General features: G+C 44.2%; 1 protein-coding gene across 6 annotated transcripts in view; it reads left to right on the top strand.

Moving 5' to 3' along the window:
* Positions 1-21,495, top strand: part of TYW1B (tRNA-yW synthesizing protein 1 homolog B) — a 104,994-nt gene that overhangs the window by 60,307 nt on the left and 23,192 nt on the right. For all 6 annotated transcript variants that reach the window (XM_056327221.1, XM_056327212.1, XM_056327232.1 and 3 more), the window contains one exon: positions 16,665-16,775. In XM_056327221.1, the coding sequence (XP_056183196.1) occupies positions 16,665-16,775 (111 nt within the window). The remainder of the gene's footprint in view (positions 1-16,664; positions 16,776-21,495) is intronic.

Genomic DNA, 21,495 nt, shown 5'->3' with positions numbered 1-21,495 from the left:
TTTTAGAGAACTTGGTTCAAACCAGTCTCGCTTCCCCTTTCCAGCACTTCTGTTATTTATTAACCCAATCACTAGCAAAGGGCTGCTCTGTTCCCTGGGGCTTGGCTCTGGCAGCCAGAACTCTCAGCTGTCCCAAAAGACTCTCTGTGGTCTTGGGGATGTCTTCTCACATTTTCATTCTCTAGTTGTGAAATAGAGCAGTAATCTTCATGTAAAAGCACCCTGAGAAGACAGAGCATGTGTGTGTTTTTGTGAACTCTTTAAAAGGAAAGAACGAGCCTAAAATTCTGCTTGTGGCAACTAGGCAAAGGAAACTTGTATCTGCACTTTATTTTAAAGCATGTTTTTATTTAAGCCTATAAAGTAGAAATAACTGGGCCAAATGCCATAGATTGGGATTGTGCAGAGCATTGCATAATATTCCATTCTGCTAGATGCATTAGCTGTTGGATTTCTCTACTTACTGACTGATTATCAATGGCTCTAGCATGATGATTCACATAAGAAGCATTTATTGCATTTATTGAATCTATTCATTTGACGTTTCAGGAAAGATGAGTTGACAAAGCATCTGCAAGAGCAATCTATTTTCTCATCTTGGACTGAATGTATAATTGAGGCAAAAACACTGAGACACAAAAAAAATGGATTTTATGGGAATGTGGTAATGGGTGTGCTGGTACTCCTCTAAAACAGAGGGAACATTCTCATGGACTTGTGCAAGGCAAATAAAATTGGGAAGACATAGGTTTGGAGGGGGTGAGAAATCCTCTTCTAAGGAGTTAGCTACAGTGCAGTGAGTACTGTAGGTGTGTTTTCTGCAAGCCTCTATCATCCAGTAGCTGGAAGACACATGGACAGGGCCATTCAGTGTTGCAGGCTCTGGGATGGCTCTCCTCTGCCGTGAGGTGGGATTGGTGTGTTTGGCTCAAACTGCTGCTGAAAGTGATTTGACCTGATTTAGGTGGTTTGGGGCTGAAGCAGCTGGGGAGTGCTCAGTCTCTTCCTCAGTGTTCTTTAGGGCAGGATCCTGAGCAGGTAGATAGCAACAGAGCTCAGGGGACAGTCATATCTTCAGTGCTCTGCTTGTCAGTAGTTGTCTTCCTCAGCTCCTGTTGCAGCTTCTTTGGGTTACCCAAGTGCCAGCAACAGCAGAATCTGACCATAAACCTCCTTTGTCAGATAGACTTTAGCAATAAACCAGCTCATGCAAAGAAGTGCTGCTTTTCCTTGTTGCATGTAGATGTTTGTGCCTTGGCTCTGTTCTTCTGTATGGCTCTCCACCCTTAAAAATCCAAAGGGAGCTGGTGGTGTGAGTTGGGTGTTTGTAACTTTGGACACTTGCTGGTAGGTGTAAATGATGGCTGTGATCAGTGGGGTGGTCTGTGGCCTCCCAAACCACATACTCTATTCATCATTTCCATAGCTGCTGAAGTAACTCACCTGGAGCCTTGTTGACTTGCAAGTTGTGCGCTTGAGAGCCATGTCCTGCATTTTCTGCTTGGATGAAACTGCTATTAAATTTGCCAGCGTAGGAAACGCAGGCACTACAACACACGGATTCAAAGTCTACTTTGAAGCTGCTAAATTGCTGGAGCATTTTTCACACAAATTTGTGGAGTTTGTCTTGTACATACTTTTACTAATTGCCAGCTTTCAGTGTTACAGTGACATGGTGCCTCGTGCCTGGGGTTTGCATTCAGGCAGGTCTGTGAAGCTGGCTGCTCCCCAGCTGCTCTCCAGAATGAAATTTGGCATTTAGACCATGACACTAGCCCTGGTTTTTGCCATGACTTTGGATTACTTTTACAGTTTGCGTTAAGAGGCTAATTCTCTTTCCTCCTTCACCCAGCCTCTATGGCATTGAGCAAATCCTTCTGATTCTGCTCTAAATATTCCATGCCTTGCTTCTGTTTCAATTGTCTTTGGGGAACTGACTTAGGAATCTGATGGAGCAATACCATGCTTGAGTGAGGTGGGGACAGCAGCATGCTGCGCGGTGGCAAGTGAGAGCTGTATTAGTGGTGGTGTTCAACATGTTGAGACAGGAGCGATGGTTGCCTGCAGTGGACTGCTGGATGCATTTTTGCATGGTCACAAGGGGACCGGAGTGCTGCACAGAAAGGTAATGGCTGTTCTTTTGCAAGTAGAAGTGATTCTTCCTGCATGAGCTGCTAGTCTGCAGTCTTTCCAGGTGTTGTTCCATGGTGCTGACCTGGCTGTGAGACTGCGGTAGCCAGGAGGTGAAACTTTCTCAGCAGGTGGAAATGATGGGGCAAGGGCTGAAGAGTTCACATATTGTTGCCTGCTCTGATGTGGTGATCCTCTACAATTTTTCCTAGAGTATGTCTGAAGGGAGTAATCCTGTAAACCAGTGGGAACTGAAAGGACTCTGATTCCTCAAGGCTAAAACTCAGAGGGTAACGGCTCAAAATGAAGAGCCAGATACAAAGCCTATGGGAGCTGCTAAAAGGCTCCCAGTGCTGCACCTGAACACACAGGTAGTGCTGGTGAGAAATATTTGGAGGGGTTTGACAGTGGCTGCTGGCAAACAGCTGTTTCACAGCAGGATTGATCTCCAGACCTGAAGTGTGTTGCAGAGCATCATCCCGGTGCTGTTCAGGGCCTGCTTTCACAAGCCTGCCAGTGCAGAGCATCATTCCTCCTCTGTGCTCAGGAGGGGAATGTCCCCTCTCTATATGCCACCTCCTGGCATGTCTTGCTTTGCCCCACCACTGTGCAGGAGTGCTCTCAGTCCCCAGCTCAAGCTGGAGCTTGACTGTTTAATAGCATGAGCAGTTAAAATAAAGTGTATTTACCTTTCCATACTGTTTGTTACTTTAGACTCTTGAGTTAAGGCTTTACCAGAGCAGTAGGCTTGCAAGGATTGCTTAATCAATAAAGAAATTTATCTCATACTCCTTGTTTATATTGCTCTGTTAAATAAAACGGGCAGGATTTTCAGCAAATCGCGGTGGGGTTTTAGATCTATTTTTAGGCTATTTGGACAAAACCCAGGAGAAAAATGTTATAAATACTTTACTTCACAGACTGTGAGAGTGATTTTTAATGAGGTAATTATGTTTTTATGGTGGATTAATCTCTGCTTTCATCATTTGACTCTTGCAGTTGCATTGCTGGCTTGTTGTTTCCTAAGATAACAAGTGTCAGTTTACTCTCTTGATTACAACAGCCCCTTCCCAGTATTCGGCCAAGCCTGTGTGCCATGCCATTAGTCACACGCCTGTCATGTACGTGTTGTTGGCTGCTGCTGCCTGAGTTAGTGGTGAAAGTGTTGACGTTTTGTCAAATCATGGATTCTCTTTTTACCTTAAAGACATGATGCTGCCTCATTTTTCATTATCCTGTAATTGCCCACTTAAACCATTATTATTACAGAATTATTTAAAATGCAGTTTATTCTTCTGTTCTGTAGCCCCTATTGCTGAGCAAAAATCACTGATTTTGAGGAATATTCTTTTAGAGCCCTGCAAAATTTCAGTGGGCTGTTGTTTTCCTGGCTGAGCTTTCCAACTAGAGGTTTGTAAGGTAGCATCCAAGTCATTGGCTGGATGTATAAATAACTGTTGGTATGGCTTAAAAATACCGAACACCTGGCAGCTGATGTAGAGGAGACTGGGTTCCTCTGTTGGATCCAAAGTGACTTCGGTGAATGTTCAGTTCATTCTTTAGCCAGAAGCTTTTGGCTAAAATTGAGCTCTTTCTAAACTGCTTTTATCCTTCGCTTTCTTTTTTTCACACGTACAAATGCTGCTCAAGTTTATTCTTTTATGTTCCCCAACCTGTGTGTTATGATATTTTGCACATTGTTTGAAGCAAACTTTTTTCCTTGTCATCCTCCTTGGGGTTCCCCTCCTTGTCTGTAGCTTGTTCTTAATATTGTCCTTCTCTGGATTTCCTTGCACTGCTGGAGTTAAAACTGTGCACTGCTATGTGACGTGTTGGAAAATGGTGCCTCTCTAGGACCACCACACCAGCTACCGCAGGTTACCCTCATCTTTGGCCAGACAGCCAAGCCTGAGACACTGCATCATGGAGCTAGAATGACATGACAGCGTGGAGCTATAGCTGGGACATTTTTGGGAATGTGAAATGAAAAGAGGTTTTGAGAGGTTCCCAGAGGGTGGTTTCAGCTCTTCCCATCACAAGACTGGCTCTTCTTTCCCACATGGGACCAGACACAAGTATGTTTACTCACAAAGTGCCAGCCCAGACAAAAGTAGAGATACCTGCTTGCCTTAAAGAGAAATCATTTTTATGGTCAGATCAAAGCAAGTCTGTGATTCTCCTGGATTTTGCATCTCTTTGGCAAAGGAGCTGTTTTGCAAATGGGATGGAGCCAAGGTGGCCGAGCAGGTCAGCTGCTGGCTGTGCTCCTGTGCTCATCCTCCCTTTGTGTTGAAGAGTAGCAGCTGGAGCTGGACAGAGTGCTTGTCACTTGGTGCCTGCATGGCAGGTCCCTGCTGCTGTTGCAGCTGCTGCTCTGCCCCATGGGACTGCTGCCGTTCTTAATTGGAAGACACCCGTGCGGGAAAGGTCTTGATCTCACCTGTATTTGGGAGCCTTCACAAAACTATCCCCTGTCAGACTTCTGGTTTAAGTCTTTTCAAAGTCAGTGGGACCTGGGCACAAACTTGGAGTGTTGCTGAAGGCTTTTATCCTGGTGACAGTGCTTTTTAGTGTCGTGGGTTCATTTTGTGCTCAGATTTGAGCCTGTCTTTGGTTGTGATGACGCTTTGGCACAGGGCTCGGTGGGAGTGCTACCCAGGCTCGCACTAATGCTTTTGTTGGCTCTTTGGTGTTAAACATACTGTGCTTCCCCAGGAAATGAAATATCGGCAGGCTGTGTGGTCTGTTTAACAGCAAGCTTGAAGTGGTTTTTTGCTGCTGATTTGATGTGATCTGTTTTAATGCTATTCTTCTATTTTAAGTTACATTGCATTGGACTTCTTTCCCTTGGTATAAATTTTACATGATAATTCCTTGAAACTGCTCTAGAAATATTGAAAATAAATAATAACTGGAATATTGTTGGTGCTGATTTGCAAGAGTAAGTGTATTAAAAACGAGCCTATGGAAAATGAATGAGGAGCAGTCACAGTGCTGGATTTACGTAAGAACATTTTTAGGTCTCAGAACAAAGCTGTTGCTGTACTTTGTTTTATTTCTAGCGATTCTTAACTAAAACTGATTAATTTCTACTGAAGTGTGAAGCAATAAAGGAGATTACAAGTAATAGGTGGCAAGTACGGGAAGAATGATTGTGGAGGGGAATGTGACTTAGGATGCCGGTTTAGGAAGGTGAGATAATGAAATTTGATATATTTTCTCCTTGGTTTCTAGTCTGGTTCATTTATTCTTGTGCTTCGTACATCAGCAGGACTGCTCACAGGCTGAGGGGCTTTTCTGGCTTAAAATTCTGGCTTGGGTATTGGTGCTGATGTGCTTATCTCACTCCAGGATTTTCTTTTTATTTTGAGTGAGAATTTCAAAGCTGGTCAATACAACCTGATTTTATATGATGTGAGAATAGTTATGTTGACTGATCTGTCTTTTTAAAAAAACTGGTGCAAATCCGAAGCCCAACTTTCATGTTTTTTGTAACTTTTTCATGACAGTTCTAGCAGAACTAAAAAAATGTATATGGCTTTCAGACTTAGCACTTCAGAATAATACTTCCTAGAAAAAATATTGTTACACAAGTATACTAAAACTGAATGAATTGCAATCTGTTTTGCTCTTTGGCCTTCATCCAAGTGGGCTGACTTGGGAACCAGGTGTCAAGACAAGATGTAGAACCAGTCCCTCATCATTTGGATGCATGCACCTTGTAATTGGCTTTACCTGATTCTTTTGCAAAAAGCAGGAAAGAGTTTTGCATGCAAAGGTAGTACCAGGCTTGTGTTTTGGGTGGGTGGAGTTCTTGTGTGCTGTTTTTTTTGTTTGGATTTGTTATTTTTCCATCTTAGTTTCTTCGGAATTAGAACTTGAATGTTGTGCTGGAGCTGGTACAGGGGTCTAAAAAGATTGGAGGTGATGAGGTTTGTTTTCTCCCCTGTCCTGGAGATGACATGGGGACAGCTCTTGTGCTGTAAGATCCTGGGTGAAGGCCAAGGGCTTTGGTGCCGGTCTGCAGGTAAACCCTGAGGTTGAGTGCTCTCACTTGCCTAGCAGCAAAATCAAAGTTCGGAGCTTCACTCTAGTTTTACAGCAGAGTAGCTAATGTGTTAATTATCCTATGGTAATACGTACCTTTTTTAGCAGTGAAGACAAAGACTCAGCTTGCTTTAAACCGGTGTATTAATAGCAAATGCTTGAACAATGTATGTTTCTAGTAGATACCTACGCAGCATAACCTATTCAGGTTTTTTGCTTTAATGACTATTAGCCTGAAAAAAGGAAGCTGAAAACTTTTGTGCTTTGTGCTGACTAGGTCTTTGAGGGGAAAAAAACAACCCTCCTCTGCTGTGCACATCTGCTCAGCAGAAGGCTCTCCGGTGTTTGCAATGTGACTTTTTGGAGGATATAATCTCTCCAGTGCCCGTGTTCAGGGCTGGTCGTGTAGTGGTAGGTGAGCCCAAATGAAGGAATGAGGCTTTTGTTTAAGGGGAGGGTCCTGGCTGCCAAAATAATAGATTAATCTGCCATCCTTTCAAGGGTGCCGAGTCTTCCTGATGATGTTCTCCTGGCACGTGATGGGTGCCACAGCTCATCTGCAGAGCTTCTGGGAGCCTGGAGGCTCAGCAGTGCTCATTCGGGAGAGACAGAAGTGATCTCTAGTCCTCTTACACTGGCTGTCTCCAGGCTGAACTGGAAGGGTTTGGATAGCTGTGAAATTCGGGGTCTGTTGGCATTTGAGATAAGATTTTCTTTTGCTGCATTTTGGCTCTTTTTATCCTTCGTGGGGTTTTACGCATAAAGATGCGTGTTATTGAATATGGTGAATAGATAACTTGGCTGCAGGGTGTTTTTTTTTCTGATCACATCCCTGTGACAAGTAATTTCCAAGTGTGAAAATTGCTTTGATATCTTTATTCAGGACTCGCTCACTTGTTCGGGTTATGCAACACCTTACTAAGGGACCCGAATTGAGCCTTTGGAGAGGACGGCTCCTCCCTTCGAAGGGGCTGTTGCTCGGACAGGGCAGCTTGCCTGCCTCCTCCCACCATGTGAGGAGCCTGCCAAAAGAGCACCAGTGCGGCGCTGGGCTGCGGGATTGCATACGTGTTTCAGTTTTTTTGCCTGATTTGTATCATGATCAGAGTGGGTCCTTGCCAACTAGGAAGCTCTGAAAATGTGTCATAAAGTCAGTTTGCAAGTCGAGCCTTTCCTTGAAGGAAATAAGAAATATTAATGAAACTAAGAAGCTGGCTTTTGAAGTGGCTTCCTGTTCATCATCTAATACCTGCAAAGGATCTGTGAAGTTGTGTGAAAGCAAGAGCTGGTTTCGTTTAGAGTTTGCACCATAATTTTCTCTCCCCCAAGAGTGCTTTTTGCATTTAAGCAATGTGGTGTTTCTGTTGACAATACTGGTTTTGTTACTTGATTCATTAGCTGCAAAAATATAAATTTATGTTGAGGAGTCTATGAATGAAATGTAATTTCCAACAACAAAATTACTCTATTGATATCAGAGTAAGGTATATGAGTGGTCAGAATATCTGACTTTTAAGCAGGTTGAAATAAAAATCTGGGGTTTATTACAGTAGGACACTGTTACTCTGCTTTATGAAAAGAGCAAGTTCAAGTGAGATGATCCAAGGTAAGGGTCTTGCAGGACCTTAGCGTGTGGTTTGGAGGAGGAGTTTTGTTTGCTTTGTCCTTTGTCCCAGCCTCCTCTGATCCTGCTCCCACTGCCTCCCTGCCCCAGCTGGAGAAGGGAGATGTTGCCCTACCCCAGCAAAACTTGTATCAATCCAGCAACCTGCTCTTTGCAGCACAGTTGTGTTCACCATTCCCTTTTCCTCCTGAGATTAAACCTGGGTGGTTTTATGAAGAATAATTTCATCTATGAAAAGATGAATGTTGAGGAGGAGGGAATTAAAAAGAAATGATAAAAAACCCCACAAAAAACCCAGCCCCAATCCCTCTTGGTTATTGAAGCAAGAAGGGAGCACTTTGTCAAACTGACGTGCGAATCCTTTATTAACATCTGGGCCAGCGGATGCCAGGAGAGCAGTGTTGCCTTGTGGGCTTGGGCTCAGTCTGAGGTGTGTTCGGTGGTTTGGCGTAGGGACTTGGCTATTGGCTTAACATACGCGTGCAGCAAATGTTCATTTGCAAATGTTATAGGACTAGGAATGTTTTAGAATGGTTTCAAAGGAAAATGTAACCGCTGTGGAAATGCACAGAAATGTCAGTGCTGGCTGTGCTGCCCCAAGGGCTGGGCGTCCTGCTGGGCTCAGCGTAGCCGGGCGGCTGGGGAGGTCACCCCACTGTTCTTGGAGCTGTCACTGGGCCCGGGGTTGTTTCGGCTGGAGGTGCTGGAGGGGTGCAGGTGTGCAGCCGCCTGGCGACTCGTCTGCGGATTCACCCGAGGGTGGAGGGAAGGAGTCCCATCCCCATCTGCTGGCCCGGATTATGACTTTGAGCTCTGTCCATGGGGCATCGCTGTGGCTGGGACCTGGGCATGAGACGTTCTTTTGAGACAAGAATTTTTGTCTTTTTATCTGCTGAGTGAGAGACCAGGATCTCAGATACAGTTAATAAAATACTCTTTTGGTTTTTGGTTTTATAGAATGGCTTGGGTTGGAAGGGACCTTAAAGATCAGCTAGCAGTATCCTTCCCTAATCCTGTTTGCTTTGGGGAGGGTTCTGTTTTGTTTTTCCCTTGCACCCTGTTCTGGCATTCAAGGGATGCAATTTTTTTTTTTGGGGGGGTAGCTTGGAAAGATTTTAGCAGGAGTTGCCTGAAGGGAAGATACTGCTTTTCCCCAGGTTAGTTCTTCATTCCTTTGTCCTCAGATGTTTGGGGAACAGAAAGCTGAGCTGGCCCCTGTTGACTTGCATTTTTGTGACCCCAGTATAAAAAGGTGACTGTTGCTACACAGTTTTCAGAATGCAACGAGAAAGTGCAGGATCTCTTGTTTAAGTGTGCTGCCAACACTGATGTGGTTCCTGTCCTCCAAAGAGTAAGATATGAAATGGGGGAACAAGTCATACTGTGGTATGTACCAACTATATGCCATACCATATGTGGTATGTCTTAGTGTTTTTCTTTCTTTTAAGATCTTTCTTGGACAATATTCCATATTAAGGTGCCTTTAATGAGCCAACTACCATGTACAATCCCAAAGAGACCATGTGCTGTATTTTAGAGGAGTCTGCCGTGATAACCCAAGCAAATGTATGGGAAGGCAAAGGGTATTTGTGTAAAACTGTTCAGTTTTTACCTGTGGGCTCAGTGTCCTGTGTGGGCAAAAGCACCTCATTAGCTGCTTTATATACCTGAGAGTATGGGCTGGGCGTTAGAGTTCATCAGAACAGGACAGGATCACAGGAGCAGGTTGTTCCTTTGCTCCTAAGCAGTGTGCACTGGCCTGGAGAAACGTCTCCTGGCATGAAGGACTTGCAGTGCCTGATGCTAATTTTACACAGCAGCACAGGCCCTTCCTGCTGCTGTTTTGGTAGCTCTTAAGGATGGGCTTTGTGCTTCTGGCATGTGTTGTGACCATGTAATTGTTGCTGTTACAGTGATGTGCTCTGTCAGTAGCATCTCGAGTCAACTGATTTACCAAGAGCAAGAATAAAAGCATTGCTGACCCTTGAGCTTTGGAACAGAGGGGATTTCCTGGCAGAGAAGGGTTGGCCTGTAGGGATGCTGCTTTCTGGGGCATGGAGCATGGGTGGGTGCCTCTCTTGTGAGGCTGCTGAGATTTTTGGCAGGGCCAGACTCCTCCATCCTTGGCCCTCCCGGCTGCACGGTGAATGTGCTGTGACCTGCAGCCATGCACCGTTGTGCCCTGCAGAGGCAGAAAGCAAGATGATTTCTCCTCCACTGTGCAGCTGCAGATCAGAGCAAAAGCATCAAGTCGTCCAGCACAACGTTCTGCTGCAGCCCTGTGAGGAGATGGATTGCATCTGGAGTGCAGCCAAAGAGGCTTCATTTGGCTTTTAGATGTTCACAACTGAAAAAATAACACTTTAATAGTCAGTTATTCTGTTTCTGCAATCAGCCCTTTGGAGAGCATGCTCTTCAGCCGTGACCTGAGTCAGGAAAAGGCTGAAGATTGCTGCTGAATGCTGTCCTGTTGCCCAGACTGGATGAATGTACTTGGTGCTCAGAGGGTCACTTTGGAGCAAGGATGCATCCTGCTTTTTGCGCAGACATGCAGGCATTGTGCCATATAACTGCTCTGAAGAACTCCATGTTTTTTGTAGTATTACTTCAAAAGTTATTCTGACTTCTCCAGCCTTGAATAGATTTCTTTCAGCATACTCAACTGCTTTTTCTCTGTGCTCCCAGTTCTTCATCGAGGTCTGAATTGTTGGTTATTTAGTGTTCCTTGATTATGACCTGATGGACAGTAGTGCTCCTGCTCTGGCTGTAATGAGGCTGCTTGGCTGCAGCGTGCACTGTTGCCCTCCTGAATTTTTTGTTTTGTGCAATGCTCGCCTGATCTAAGGGAACCTTCTCTAACCACTGCTGCTTGTAGTCCTTCCTCATGGGGTGGTCTGCATGCTGCCCTTGGTTCCCCTCCTGAAAGGTACTTGAGGAAAATCTACAACTCCTAGATGGGCAGGATGGGAGCTGTCGAGATGGGAAGACAAATCTGCTTAAAGCAGGATCAGCTTGGCTGAGCTGAGCGCTGAGTGTCTTCAAGCATGGAGACTCCTCAGCCTCTCCCAGCAACCTTCTGCGGTTCAGTCAAGCCCCTGTGGAAATCTCACTTAAAAATGCAATTTGCTGTGCTTCAGCCTGTGCTCATTGTGTCTTGTCCTTTCCCTGGGTGTTGCTGAGAAGAGTCTGCCTCCTTCTGCTTTACTCCCCCCACCAGGTATTTTTTCAAGGCCATATTCTAGTTTTCTTTCCCATCTCTTGTTTTCCTTTTCCACACAGTGGGCCAGGCCCTAGAGCTGCCCTTCCTGATAGGCTGATCATTTGCATAAAGAGCTTTTTGGTGTAAAACAGATGCAGTTCCACACCCTCAACTTTCACCCATTCAGAAGGTTCTTTATCATGGTAACTTTTTCTTTTCTGCTAATGTTACTCTGATGGCTCTCTGAAGTGAAATAATGGTTGCTTTTCCTGGAAACACCGGACTTAGAGCATTGCAGTCTGGTTTTCTGTCCTGATGGTTTAGATCATTAAATTCTCAGGGCTTAAGCTCTTATTTCTTGTTTTTCAGTGTTTCTAAGAGGATCTCCTGGGGCCCTATTATTGTACAACTAAATACAAATAATAGATTAATAAAACAGGATTGTTATTTGTACTGCTGGCAGTCTGTAAGGATTACTTGTATATAAGATTTTGTGGTATTAGGCCCTTAGTCATTTTGATTTGTCCCTTCTACCAGCTTTTTCTCTGCTCAGACAATGCTTGAGAGATGTTGCCCCCTGGAAAGAGTTTTATTCAGTTGCAATATTAATTTATGATTTTTTTCTACTTTTTTCTGTATCCCTTTGGCAATATTTTTGTTTCTTCTTTCACCACCAGTTGTGATTAGTTAATACAGATTTTGTGATAGTTCAGTTTCTGAAGTGATGGAAAATACAGGTTGCAGTTGTTACTTGTGCTGCCCTATGGGAGGAAAAGCCTTTTTAATGTGCTTATAACAGTTTGAATTTTATGAAGTATTTGAACTTTGAAGTTAGACTTCTAAAATTATCTAGGCTGTATATTGGAGAGTATTAAAAATGAGATTTAAATGGGAAGAAAAAAACCCCACCTCCCTTCATGCAAGCCTTCATTGCTGTAAGAAGAAACACTCACTGAAGCATTGTACTTAATGTAAGTGTGAAAATGCTGTGCTAAGAGTACACTGGTAACGTTTCGTCCTCCCCACAAAACTGTTCTTGCAATATTGCATTTACTTGGGTCTGACAGCATTCGTCCTGTGTTCAGCTTGTTGATCTGAGCTTCAAACCACTTTTTGGTGGCATTTGTTTAGTCCCTCTGCAGAACAAGTGTAAAATTAATAAATGATTATTTATGTTTTTGCAGAAGTGTTTGCATGCCTCAGCCCAGTTCCAAAGTGGGGGAGGGAACAAACTGTTAAGAGTTACAAGAGCAAAGCACGGAGAGCGAATAGGGATTAGCCCTGGAAACCATTCATTAGATTACAGAGGGAAGAAGTGAGATGATCCTAGCAGTTGCAGGCACAGCAGTGCTGGGCAGAGGGGTGTCCCCACTCATTCTGGCTTGCAAGATGACAGGTGAGTGGACTTCCCTCCCTTTGGTGTCTGAAGGCTGGCAGAATGCTTGGTCATCATTGCACATGGATGTCCTCTGCCAACATAAGATTATTTTTTCCAAGATGTTCATATTTTTGCTGATCCAGTTGGGTTTTGGTCACGTCTGTCCGAGTGCGTGTCCCCATGCTCTAAGCCAGAGGCAGCTGTTGGTGGCTATGTGCCTTCACGCAGCTTTCACATCACACCCTCTTTGTATTGGTGGTGGCAGCCACTGGGAAGCAGGGCAACTCTTCCAGTTGCTGTCAGTATTTTGTGGCCTTCCCTGAAGCTGCCCCATCTGCTCTGGCAGTTCCAGGAACATGTGGGAAACAACCAGGCATGTCTAAAAGAAGTTGACAAGTGCTGGAGGCTGTGCCTGTGATTCCAGGAGGAAGCAGGGCACCGTAGGGTCAGCCCCATGATTATGAACCCCAGGGGACCCCTGTCTTCTGTGTCAGCAGAGCATGGAGCCACATGTTTCTTGCTTGCTCTTACACCTTCCTCCGTGCTGCCTCCTGGAGAGCTGTCCCAGGGAGAGAAGTCCCGGTGATGGTTCTAAGTGCAGTGCTGAGGACTGGCAAATAAGAAACAAGTGTGTATTTGTTTCCTCTTTGATAATGGTTTATGTTAATCTTTGCAATCTGATTTAATCAATTTTTAATAGACTAGAGTTGATTTTTTCAAATATATTCCTTCCACTGTATTTTGGCAAGAAACATGAGCTGTGGGCAGTCCCCTGCAGCATGGTCTCCTATGGGGTGTGGGTGCACTTGGCACATTCATCTGCCAGCAGAGACAGAGGGGGAAACCAGTGTGGGCCCCCCTCAAAATCACAGTGTGGTCCTCTGAAATCACAGCATGGCACTCCCAGAGTCATCTTCCTCCAGTCAGTTGCTGTCAGTTTTTGCTGCCAACAAAGATGCTACTAGTTGGGGTTTTTTTATTGCTGCAAGTGATCCTTTTGGCCCCTGGAAAAGATTTTCTGTCTTCTTGGAGACTTCATAAAGGAATTGAACCTTGGGAGAACACTTAGTGCTGTTTTCTAAGCTTGCTCCAAGCAGCATGGCAGTACTGTAAATGCCACTTGTCACACATGGCCTTCAGGGTAGCAAATGCCCTCCTGAACTGCCAGCACTTCAGTTATCTAAAGGCCTTGCCCTGTCACTTCACACTTGAGCTAAGTATAAATATTTTTCGTTAGTCAATAGGAGCGTTCCATACATCTGTTGATGATATTTGTTATCCTTAATTCCAGCACTTGAGACCAGTGTCTGCCTGGTCTGGTCTCCTGTTATCTGTATGTCCTGTTCAGATTCCCCAAATAAAAAGTATCTGCTGTCTGAAGATCAAGTGGATTTTCTGAGACTTTCATCCTGCAAGTGGATTTCCTGTGGTTTATGTCTCTGTGTTAAGGTTGAGATTATAATTTTCTTTTTTTCCTTTTTTATATCCTCCACTGCTGCAGCCTGTTCAGCCAGTGGTGGTGATGCTGCTCATGCTGGATTTAGTAGGATGCACTGTCCCACTCAGTGTGCTCATTGCCAAGCTACATTTTCTATACACAGTAAAGATGTCCAGAAACTTGCTCTTAATTTCAGCACAAAACTATCCTGCCAGAACAAAGATATGCCCCAAAAAGCTTCACTTCATGGTGGGCTCCCCACTCTGATTGCACTGGGAACCCAACTTCCTAGTCTGAGGACTGGGTCCGGATCAGCAGCCTGTCTTAGGAGCTGGTATTAAAATGTGATTTTTATGTACTGCTGTCTTGAAGCTGCCCGCATTTGTTTACTGCTGTGAGCTGACCTTTGAGGAGACATTTCTGAGTTAATTGGGTATCTAATCACTTCAGATTGATAGGCGTATGTGTATTGGAGTTTTTCCTCTTGTTTGGTATTTTCCCCTCTGGTTTCTTCTTTCTCTGTTCTATGGCAAATGATGCGTTTATTTTTTGTACTAGATCCTTCATTGTTTTTCTCTTTAGTAATTAACTGTTGATTTCATACTGGCCTGTTGCTTCTTGGCGTGAACCTTTCTTTTGCCAATCCATTCAAACTGAGAGTCTCCTTAAATATGTGCTTATATGCTGTGGCTAAAGTAGAGGCCAGCTATTTTAATTCTTTTGATATTTGGCTTTCAATAATCGTTCTCTCAATAATTCTTCAAAGTTACTCTCACAGACTTTTTTTTTTTAAAAAAGAAAGCTCTACCTTAATGATTTTCTTAAGACACTGACTCCTTGTATGTATCGAATTCTTGCTTGTGTTTGTCTCCTGGAGAATTTTGCGGGTTTACCTGGTGCTTAGGTTCCCAACACAACAGAGGCAGTGAGTGTGCTGGGACACTTCTGGTTCGTAGAAGAACATATAGTTCTCTGTACATATATGCCCTAAAGACCTTCCCCTGGCTGTGTTCAGATGTTAATGGGAGGAAGAAGATGCTCCTGTTTCTTACTGGTTTGTCCTAGTTATTTGTTAGTAAATAATCTGCAATGTTTCCATAGTAAACTGGTGTAGAAAATACTACTTTTGTTTTCCCTGAAATGTGTTTTAGGTAAGTGAAGTTTTGATTTTTATACAGAGGGCACAGTTCACTTATATGGCCTGTAGGTTAGAGGCTCTGAAGTAAAGTGTGGCTAGATTGAGGATTGATACTGGGAAGTGTCCCGTGTTACCTGGGGAGTGGTCATAGCACAAACACTTTAATAGCCTTGGACCAGGACTCAGGGTCCTGGGATCTGTCCCTGCTTTGCCTGAGGTCAGTGGATACTGTCAGAGGTACTGCAGTGGGGAACAGTCTGAGGTTTAGTGATGGAAAGTTCCTTATTAGCTTACCCTTCTCCAGTTGAAAAATGTAGTAAACTGAATAGTGTGCATGCTTCCCCCACATGGCGTTGACGTTCAGGTAACCTTGTGCCATGGGCATGTTGTGGGTAATAGGTAAGGGAGGATCTCCTAACTCGAGCTGAGTCTAAGCCTGGACTTTCTGGGGCAGGAGACTTTGATTCCAGCCCTTGCTGGGACTGTGAAGTCCCAGCCCTGGGATACAGCGTGGCCCCAGCCATGGAGTCTTGGGTTGCTGCGGATTTGTTGAATTGCTGTTTGGTGCTGGCTAAACTGATGCTTTTGTCACATTTTACAGTCTACAGTGTGCCAGGGCAAGAAAATGAGTTAATTCAAAAAACAATTGTGCTGGAAGATTGCTTTATAAATAAGTTTGAGATAAGCAAAATAAAACATTAGTGGAAGAGGAAGGGAAAGAGAGGGGAAGGATGGAAACAAGCAGATGCGAGCAATGAGACTGGATTTGTTCCGTGGCTAAGTGCTTATATTGCTAAGAGAAGTCCTTTTGTCATGAATAGCTGTTGTGGTGAGCAGCTCTTAGAGGGAAAATCAGAATAACTCCAAGGAAAGAAGTTCTCAGAGTGCTGTCTGCCACTGTGCACAGAAATAAGTCAGGTCTGAGTGTTTTGGAGAGGCACTGGTGTGATGATGGGGAGCTGCAGTGCTCAGCAGTGGGATGGAGAGGACAGGTCCATGCAGTGATAGTGCCCGGCAAAAATCCAGCTGCCCTGCTGCTGCAGAGGGTAGTGAGGGGTAGGTGCTGCTCTTGTAGTTAGCGCTGTAGCAACTGTGTTTCTAATGGTTTGCACCATGCTTCTATAAGGCTAGGTCATAAGCAGGGTGCTTGCAATGTTTTCCGGTTGTGATTTTTAATGGCCACTTTGTGCTTCCAATAAAATGTTCTGCATAACTGATCACGGGAGAGCCTTTTCTCTGTGATACTGTACCTGACGGGGAGTTTGCAGATGGGAGCAGACAAGGGTCTGTCTGTTCTTGTTTGTCCTGTCCAAAAGTCACCAATGCCAAGTGATCCAGCTGGAGGAAGTAAAGTATATCTGTGTAGCAACTAATGGGGAGGTTTTATGTCTGGGGAAGCAAATCGGAGAGTGATAAACTGCCTGGTTGTTATCCCATTAAGTTGAAGTACTGGGGATGTATGGAGGGAAGATAAGTGTATAGCAAAAGGTGGCTCAGCTCACAGATGCTATGGAGTAGCTTTCTTGAAAGAACAAGTGAGGGGGCTCTTGGTTTGGGTCTGGTTTGTTTTAGCCCCTGGCTTCTTGGAATAAATTACTGAGATTTTTGTGCCCACCACCACCCCACCCCGCTGTTTGAAGCTTTGTGCAAGGCTGGAACATGCTTCCTTTGTCAGAATGTGTTGCTAATGTAATTCTTCCTTTATTTCAGCAACAGCGAACTGTTTATAGGCTGACACTGGTGAAAGCTTGGAACGTGGATGAACTCAAAGCCTATGCTGACCTGATATCCCTTGGTAAACCAGACTTCATTGAGGTCAAGGTGAGTTGCATGAAGCTACTTTATCTTTTTAATTAGTATTTTACTTTTTTCTCCCCATTCCCCACCCTCTGGTCTTAAACTTATACGAATAAATTCAATTCTTTCAAAGATTTCAGTGATGCATGAGGAACTTACCTCTTCCTTTTAATGTAATAAAGACTTACCTCTTCCTTTCTAATACCTTACGTGTACATTTAAAGTAGTCTTCAGTATTATGCAAGACAAGATTTGTACCAGCCAGCATCAGTTTCTGCCCAGCAGAATCATAACTCTCTGGTCTCTTTTGTATTTCTCATGAAAGCAGAAACTGATAAATGTAGATACTCCTTCTTTGTGTTAACCAACATTTTAAACAAAATATTCTGGGTCAGGCTTGTAGTTTGTGGTATTATTTTTTCCCATCCTAGTCTCAAATTTGCCGGAGAAGGTGATAAGGTGTGGTTTACTGATACGCTATTTGTCTGGCTGTGTGAAACAGGGAAATATTACCCTCTGGAACTGGAAGAGGTACTAACAGGAGCCCATGTGAGATACAGCAGGGGAAGGAGGTGCTTTATCTTGGACTTAATCAATTTAGTATATAGAGAATGTAGAAAAGGCACATTACGAAGTGCTCTGTGAAGAATCACTATCAGCATTTTCATCCAGCAAACTCCTCTGTGACCAGCACATTTACCTCAGGTCTGTATTTCTGCAGCTCTATTACTCCTGGACTTTTTTGGTTCTTTCTTCTTTTCCTTCTCTCTTTTTTTTTAACCTTTATTTACTGCTGCTTTGAAGAAAATGCCTGGAGTTTGCTGCAATTTCCGTATGAAACAAAACCCAGAGGTTTTGATATTGTCAGTGTTGAGAGGTCTCTTTATCTCTGAATGTGCTGCTGAAGTTGATAGCTTAATACAAAATAAGATTTTGAGTATGGTTTGGGGGAAAAAAACCTCAGCTTTACAACATGTATCAGACTGCTTTATATTCCTTGGGTAAAACTTAGCAGGAGGAGTGCTCCTATGGGGCCCTTCCTACCTTGCATCTCCTGACTCTCTTACTGTAGCCTGGCTGTACAAGATCCTTCCAGTGTGCACGAAGGGCAGAGACGAGTGTGCAGAGCAGCACGGAGTGTGGGGCTGTCAGTGTACGTGCTGTTTAGACTGCTCTGTCGTGTGTACCAATTTTAGTAAAATGAATCGGGTGTAAGTTAATGTTTCTGAGCACAGATTCCCCTGAGCACTCTCCAGGGCGAACATCTGCCTCCTCCAAGGCAGAAGGCTACTGTTCCCTTTGCCTGGGGAAGGATTCAGCCTCTTATTTGTGGTTTCCCAGCAGCGCAGAGCTAAGTTCTCCCAGCGGCTCTTCCCTGGCAAAATCATGCCTTGGGCTGCCAGGGAAATAGGTGAGGAAAGAGGTGGTCGTAGATGTACTCCTGGCACTCTTCCAGCTGGGACAGGCTACTGCCCACTCTGCTTCAAAAAAGTCATCTTTGCAGTCCAGGTGCTTCAAAGTGCTTGTCAGATCTCAACTAGTGATGACTTTTCTCTACAGAAGGGATATGCATTGAACACTTTGCCCTGTTTGCAAAAGTGTGAACTGAGGCAGAGAGGGGCTGTGTGACATTCCCCAAAACCCCATAGCACGGTAGTGTAGCTGGGGGTTCGGCCTTGCTGTGTACCTGCCAACACCAGCCGCAAAGGGGGTTCAGAGGGGTTGCAGGGCACAGAAGGCAGAGAGGTACAGAAGGAATGATGCACTGTCTGGCCACATGCTGTTGGGTGGGTTTGGGACTTTTGTGGACTGATACTGGTTTTCAGTTGCTGGGTTTTTTTTTTGTGTGGCTTGCTTTTTTTGAAGTTTATGCTGTTTAATATTACTTAAACTTGCAAGCAGGATGCCTTGCTCTAAATGCCGTATTTTCAGAAATTACGTATTTCAGAATTTCCAGCAGGTAAATGAACTTCTGCTGTAGGACGGAACTGTCTTTCGGGCAGGTGGTGATCCTGGCCAGAGCATGGTGTCTTCAAGCTAAGCAACAAAACAAATTGTGTCTCAGTTTCTTCCTCTATGAATCGTTCAGTGTTATGCCTAAACTGTGATCCTACAAACAGTCTGTAATTGGCATATGGAAAATCTCTTGTCTTTCCAATCGCAAGAGCAGTACTCGGAGAAACTAGAGTTTAAGCCTTTCAGAGGTTGCAGCATCTCTCTGCCTTGTCTCTGCTAGTTGTTGTATTTAGGCTGGAAGTGATGGGGGAAGTCTTCCCTTCCCTGGTTACAGCTCTCATTAAAAACTGCAGTACAGCAAATGTGAAATCACAACTTCATCATGATCTGTATACTCAAAGTCCAAAAAGTCTTCTACAGTTTGCTCTTTTTTCCAGTCTAGCAGAGGGAGGATGATTTCTCAGAGCTCTCAAAACCATACAGCGAGTCTGACAGCAGCTAAGCCCCGCAAGACAGAAGTGAGAAGCTGAGTACAAGAAAACACACTAATTCCTTTTCAGCTTCAGCAGCAGAAGTGAATTGTCAGGGTGCTGCTCCAGCTCTTTCACTAGCAGGCTCTGAAATAGTCTCCATTTTTTTCCATTTAATTGAGCTTTTAAATAGAGCTGTGCTGTCTTGTTATCTTAATTTCGAAGACAGGGAAGCAAGGTTCATATATTTCATGTAGGAAGCACAATGTTGCAAGCAGGATTGCTGGAGTGCCCATTTGTAGCAGGAACTGAACTGGTCTTACTGCTGTCTGAAACGAATGGTGCAACTCTGTTCTGGCACAACACAGGGGGTCTAAATGGCATTTCCATCCTTTGAAAAATTCATAAAACTTTGTGATGGCTTCCATGAAGCAGTGGATTTGCTTGACACCAGATTGTGTTTAAATAGACCCAAAGCTGGATGAAAGGTCTTGCTCACAGATTTTTGTATGAAAAGTTTTTATGTGAGAGCAAGGGGTTTTTAACAAGTTGCATTGCTTCCTTGCCTCTTTGGAGCAAGTGTAATGATCTAAAAGATGGGTGCTTGGTGCTCTGCAGAGGGGAAGTAGCTCACACTGAATATAGTATTAGCCCAGTCAGTGGCCTTATTTGTTTCACAGTTTCATCTGCCAGTTCCTGCTAAACAGCAGCGTTTCTAAAGCGTGGAAGATTTGGCTCTGTAGGGAGGCACAATGGCTTTCTTCTCTTGTTGCAGTGTCTGACTTTTGAAATGTGAGGGGCTTACATGGTTTCTCACTTCAAGCATGGAACCAATTTTTCACTTTTGGCCAGGAGTAAGTGACATGTTCTGGAGTGGCTGATGAACAGCTAGTTGTGTTGATGCGGGGTAGTGAGAGTGTCCACCCAAGTACCAACAAGAGAGGCTGAGAGAGGGGATGTTATCTGAAGGACAGCTTCCTTACTTGGCCATCCTTCTCTGAAGTGTTGATGGATTGCTGGTGGGGTGGTGTGCCCCCGTGCTGCTGGAGGTGTTCGTGTTGCTGCTGCACCTGTGCTTAGACCCTTACCCTGTGGTCTGACAGTAGTTATCCTCCTTTGCTGTGCACTTTGCAGACAGGTTGTTTTAATCTGATCATCTTTAATCCTGGCTTGCAAAGCTCTTGTCTAACACCCTACCCATGAGATCAACCTTCGCTTACAGCAGGATCACTGGTGCCATATGGCCAGTGCAGTGGTTTCAGAGGCGTCTCAGCTGTGCTGTTGAGCACGCTGGGGTTGAGAATACATCAGGGTGCTTTGTTGCTTCTGCCTGTGGGGGATTCTTCATTTGTGGGGTGAAGCAGAGAGACAGGGTCTCTGTCCCTGCGATGTTTGACTGCTCTGGAATAAAAGGAAGCAAATCTCTTTTTCAGCAAAGGCGAACAGCAGAAGCAGGACTGCATCACACAGCCCCCTGCCTAGAGCCTAGGAGTTTGCGGTTGTGCAGGCAAAGCATATGTAAGCAGAGTGATCGTGTAGATATAATCCCACAGCATTCAAAGTGATACTTCATACAATAGTACATAGGAGTTAAATTCTGACCCAAAGGAGGGTGGGTTGAGGTGTGTTCAAATCTAGCACTCAGTATCGCTATCAGTATCCCCTCTCATGCACTGTGTATTGATCTGCACTTGGAAAAAACTGCCAGTGTGTAGCTGCCCTTTCATCCAGCCCCAGTAGTTGTGGTGTCCACATGGTTTGTGACCTGGGGTTTTTCCCAAAAGACCTCATATTTTTGATTTAAAGTAATTTCTTGTGTTCCTTTGAGAATGAAGCATATTGAAGAATCTATTTGGCGTGTGAATAGGGCTTAGCATTTTGTTTATTTTTTTTCAGAACTCCAGTGTGACAGGTCAAAAAGGCAAAGACTGAGTCCTGCTCAAAGCAAATAAACTAAAAAAATATTGCAAGATACTGCAAAGCATCTGCCAGAAAATGAGGCTCATCTCAGCAGGGATTTCCTGGTTAAATACTTGGGATAAATGACGTTCATTTAAAATGAATGTAGCTAATCCACTGTTGCTTCAGAAAGGCTCACAGGGTGGAGTGGATAGAGATTTAGATTCTTGCAGGCCTTAATACTTGTTCTCATTTACATGAGTTATCTTACAGTGGTATAACTCTGTGGGACCCTATTCTTTCTCTTATTTAAGCCAATAGAAATTAGCCTTGATTACCCTTGTGTAAAACTCAAGTAAAGGAAGAAGCAGTGATGTGGTTATTAAAATTGATTCATGTTTGTTTATTGCATTAGTCTG

The sequence above is a fragment of the Falco biarmicus genome, chromosome 1 (genome assembly GCF_023638135.1).
Source record: "Falco biarmicus isolate bFalBia1 chromosome 1, bFalBia1.pri, whole genome shotgun sequence".
Taxonomy (NCBI): Eukaryota; Metazoa; Chordata; class Aves; order Falconiformes; family Falconidae; genus Falco; species Falco biarmicus.
Note: the sequence above shows the minus strand (reverse complement) of the source record. Positions and strands in the feature narration are given on the sequence as shown.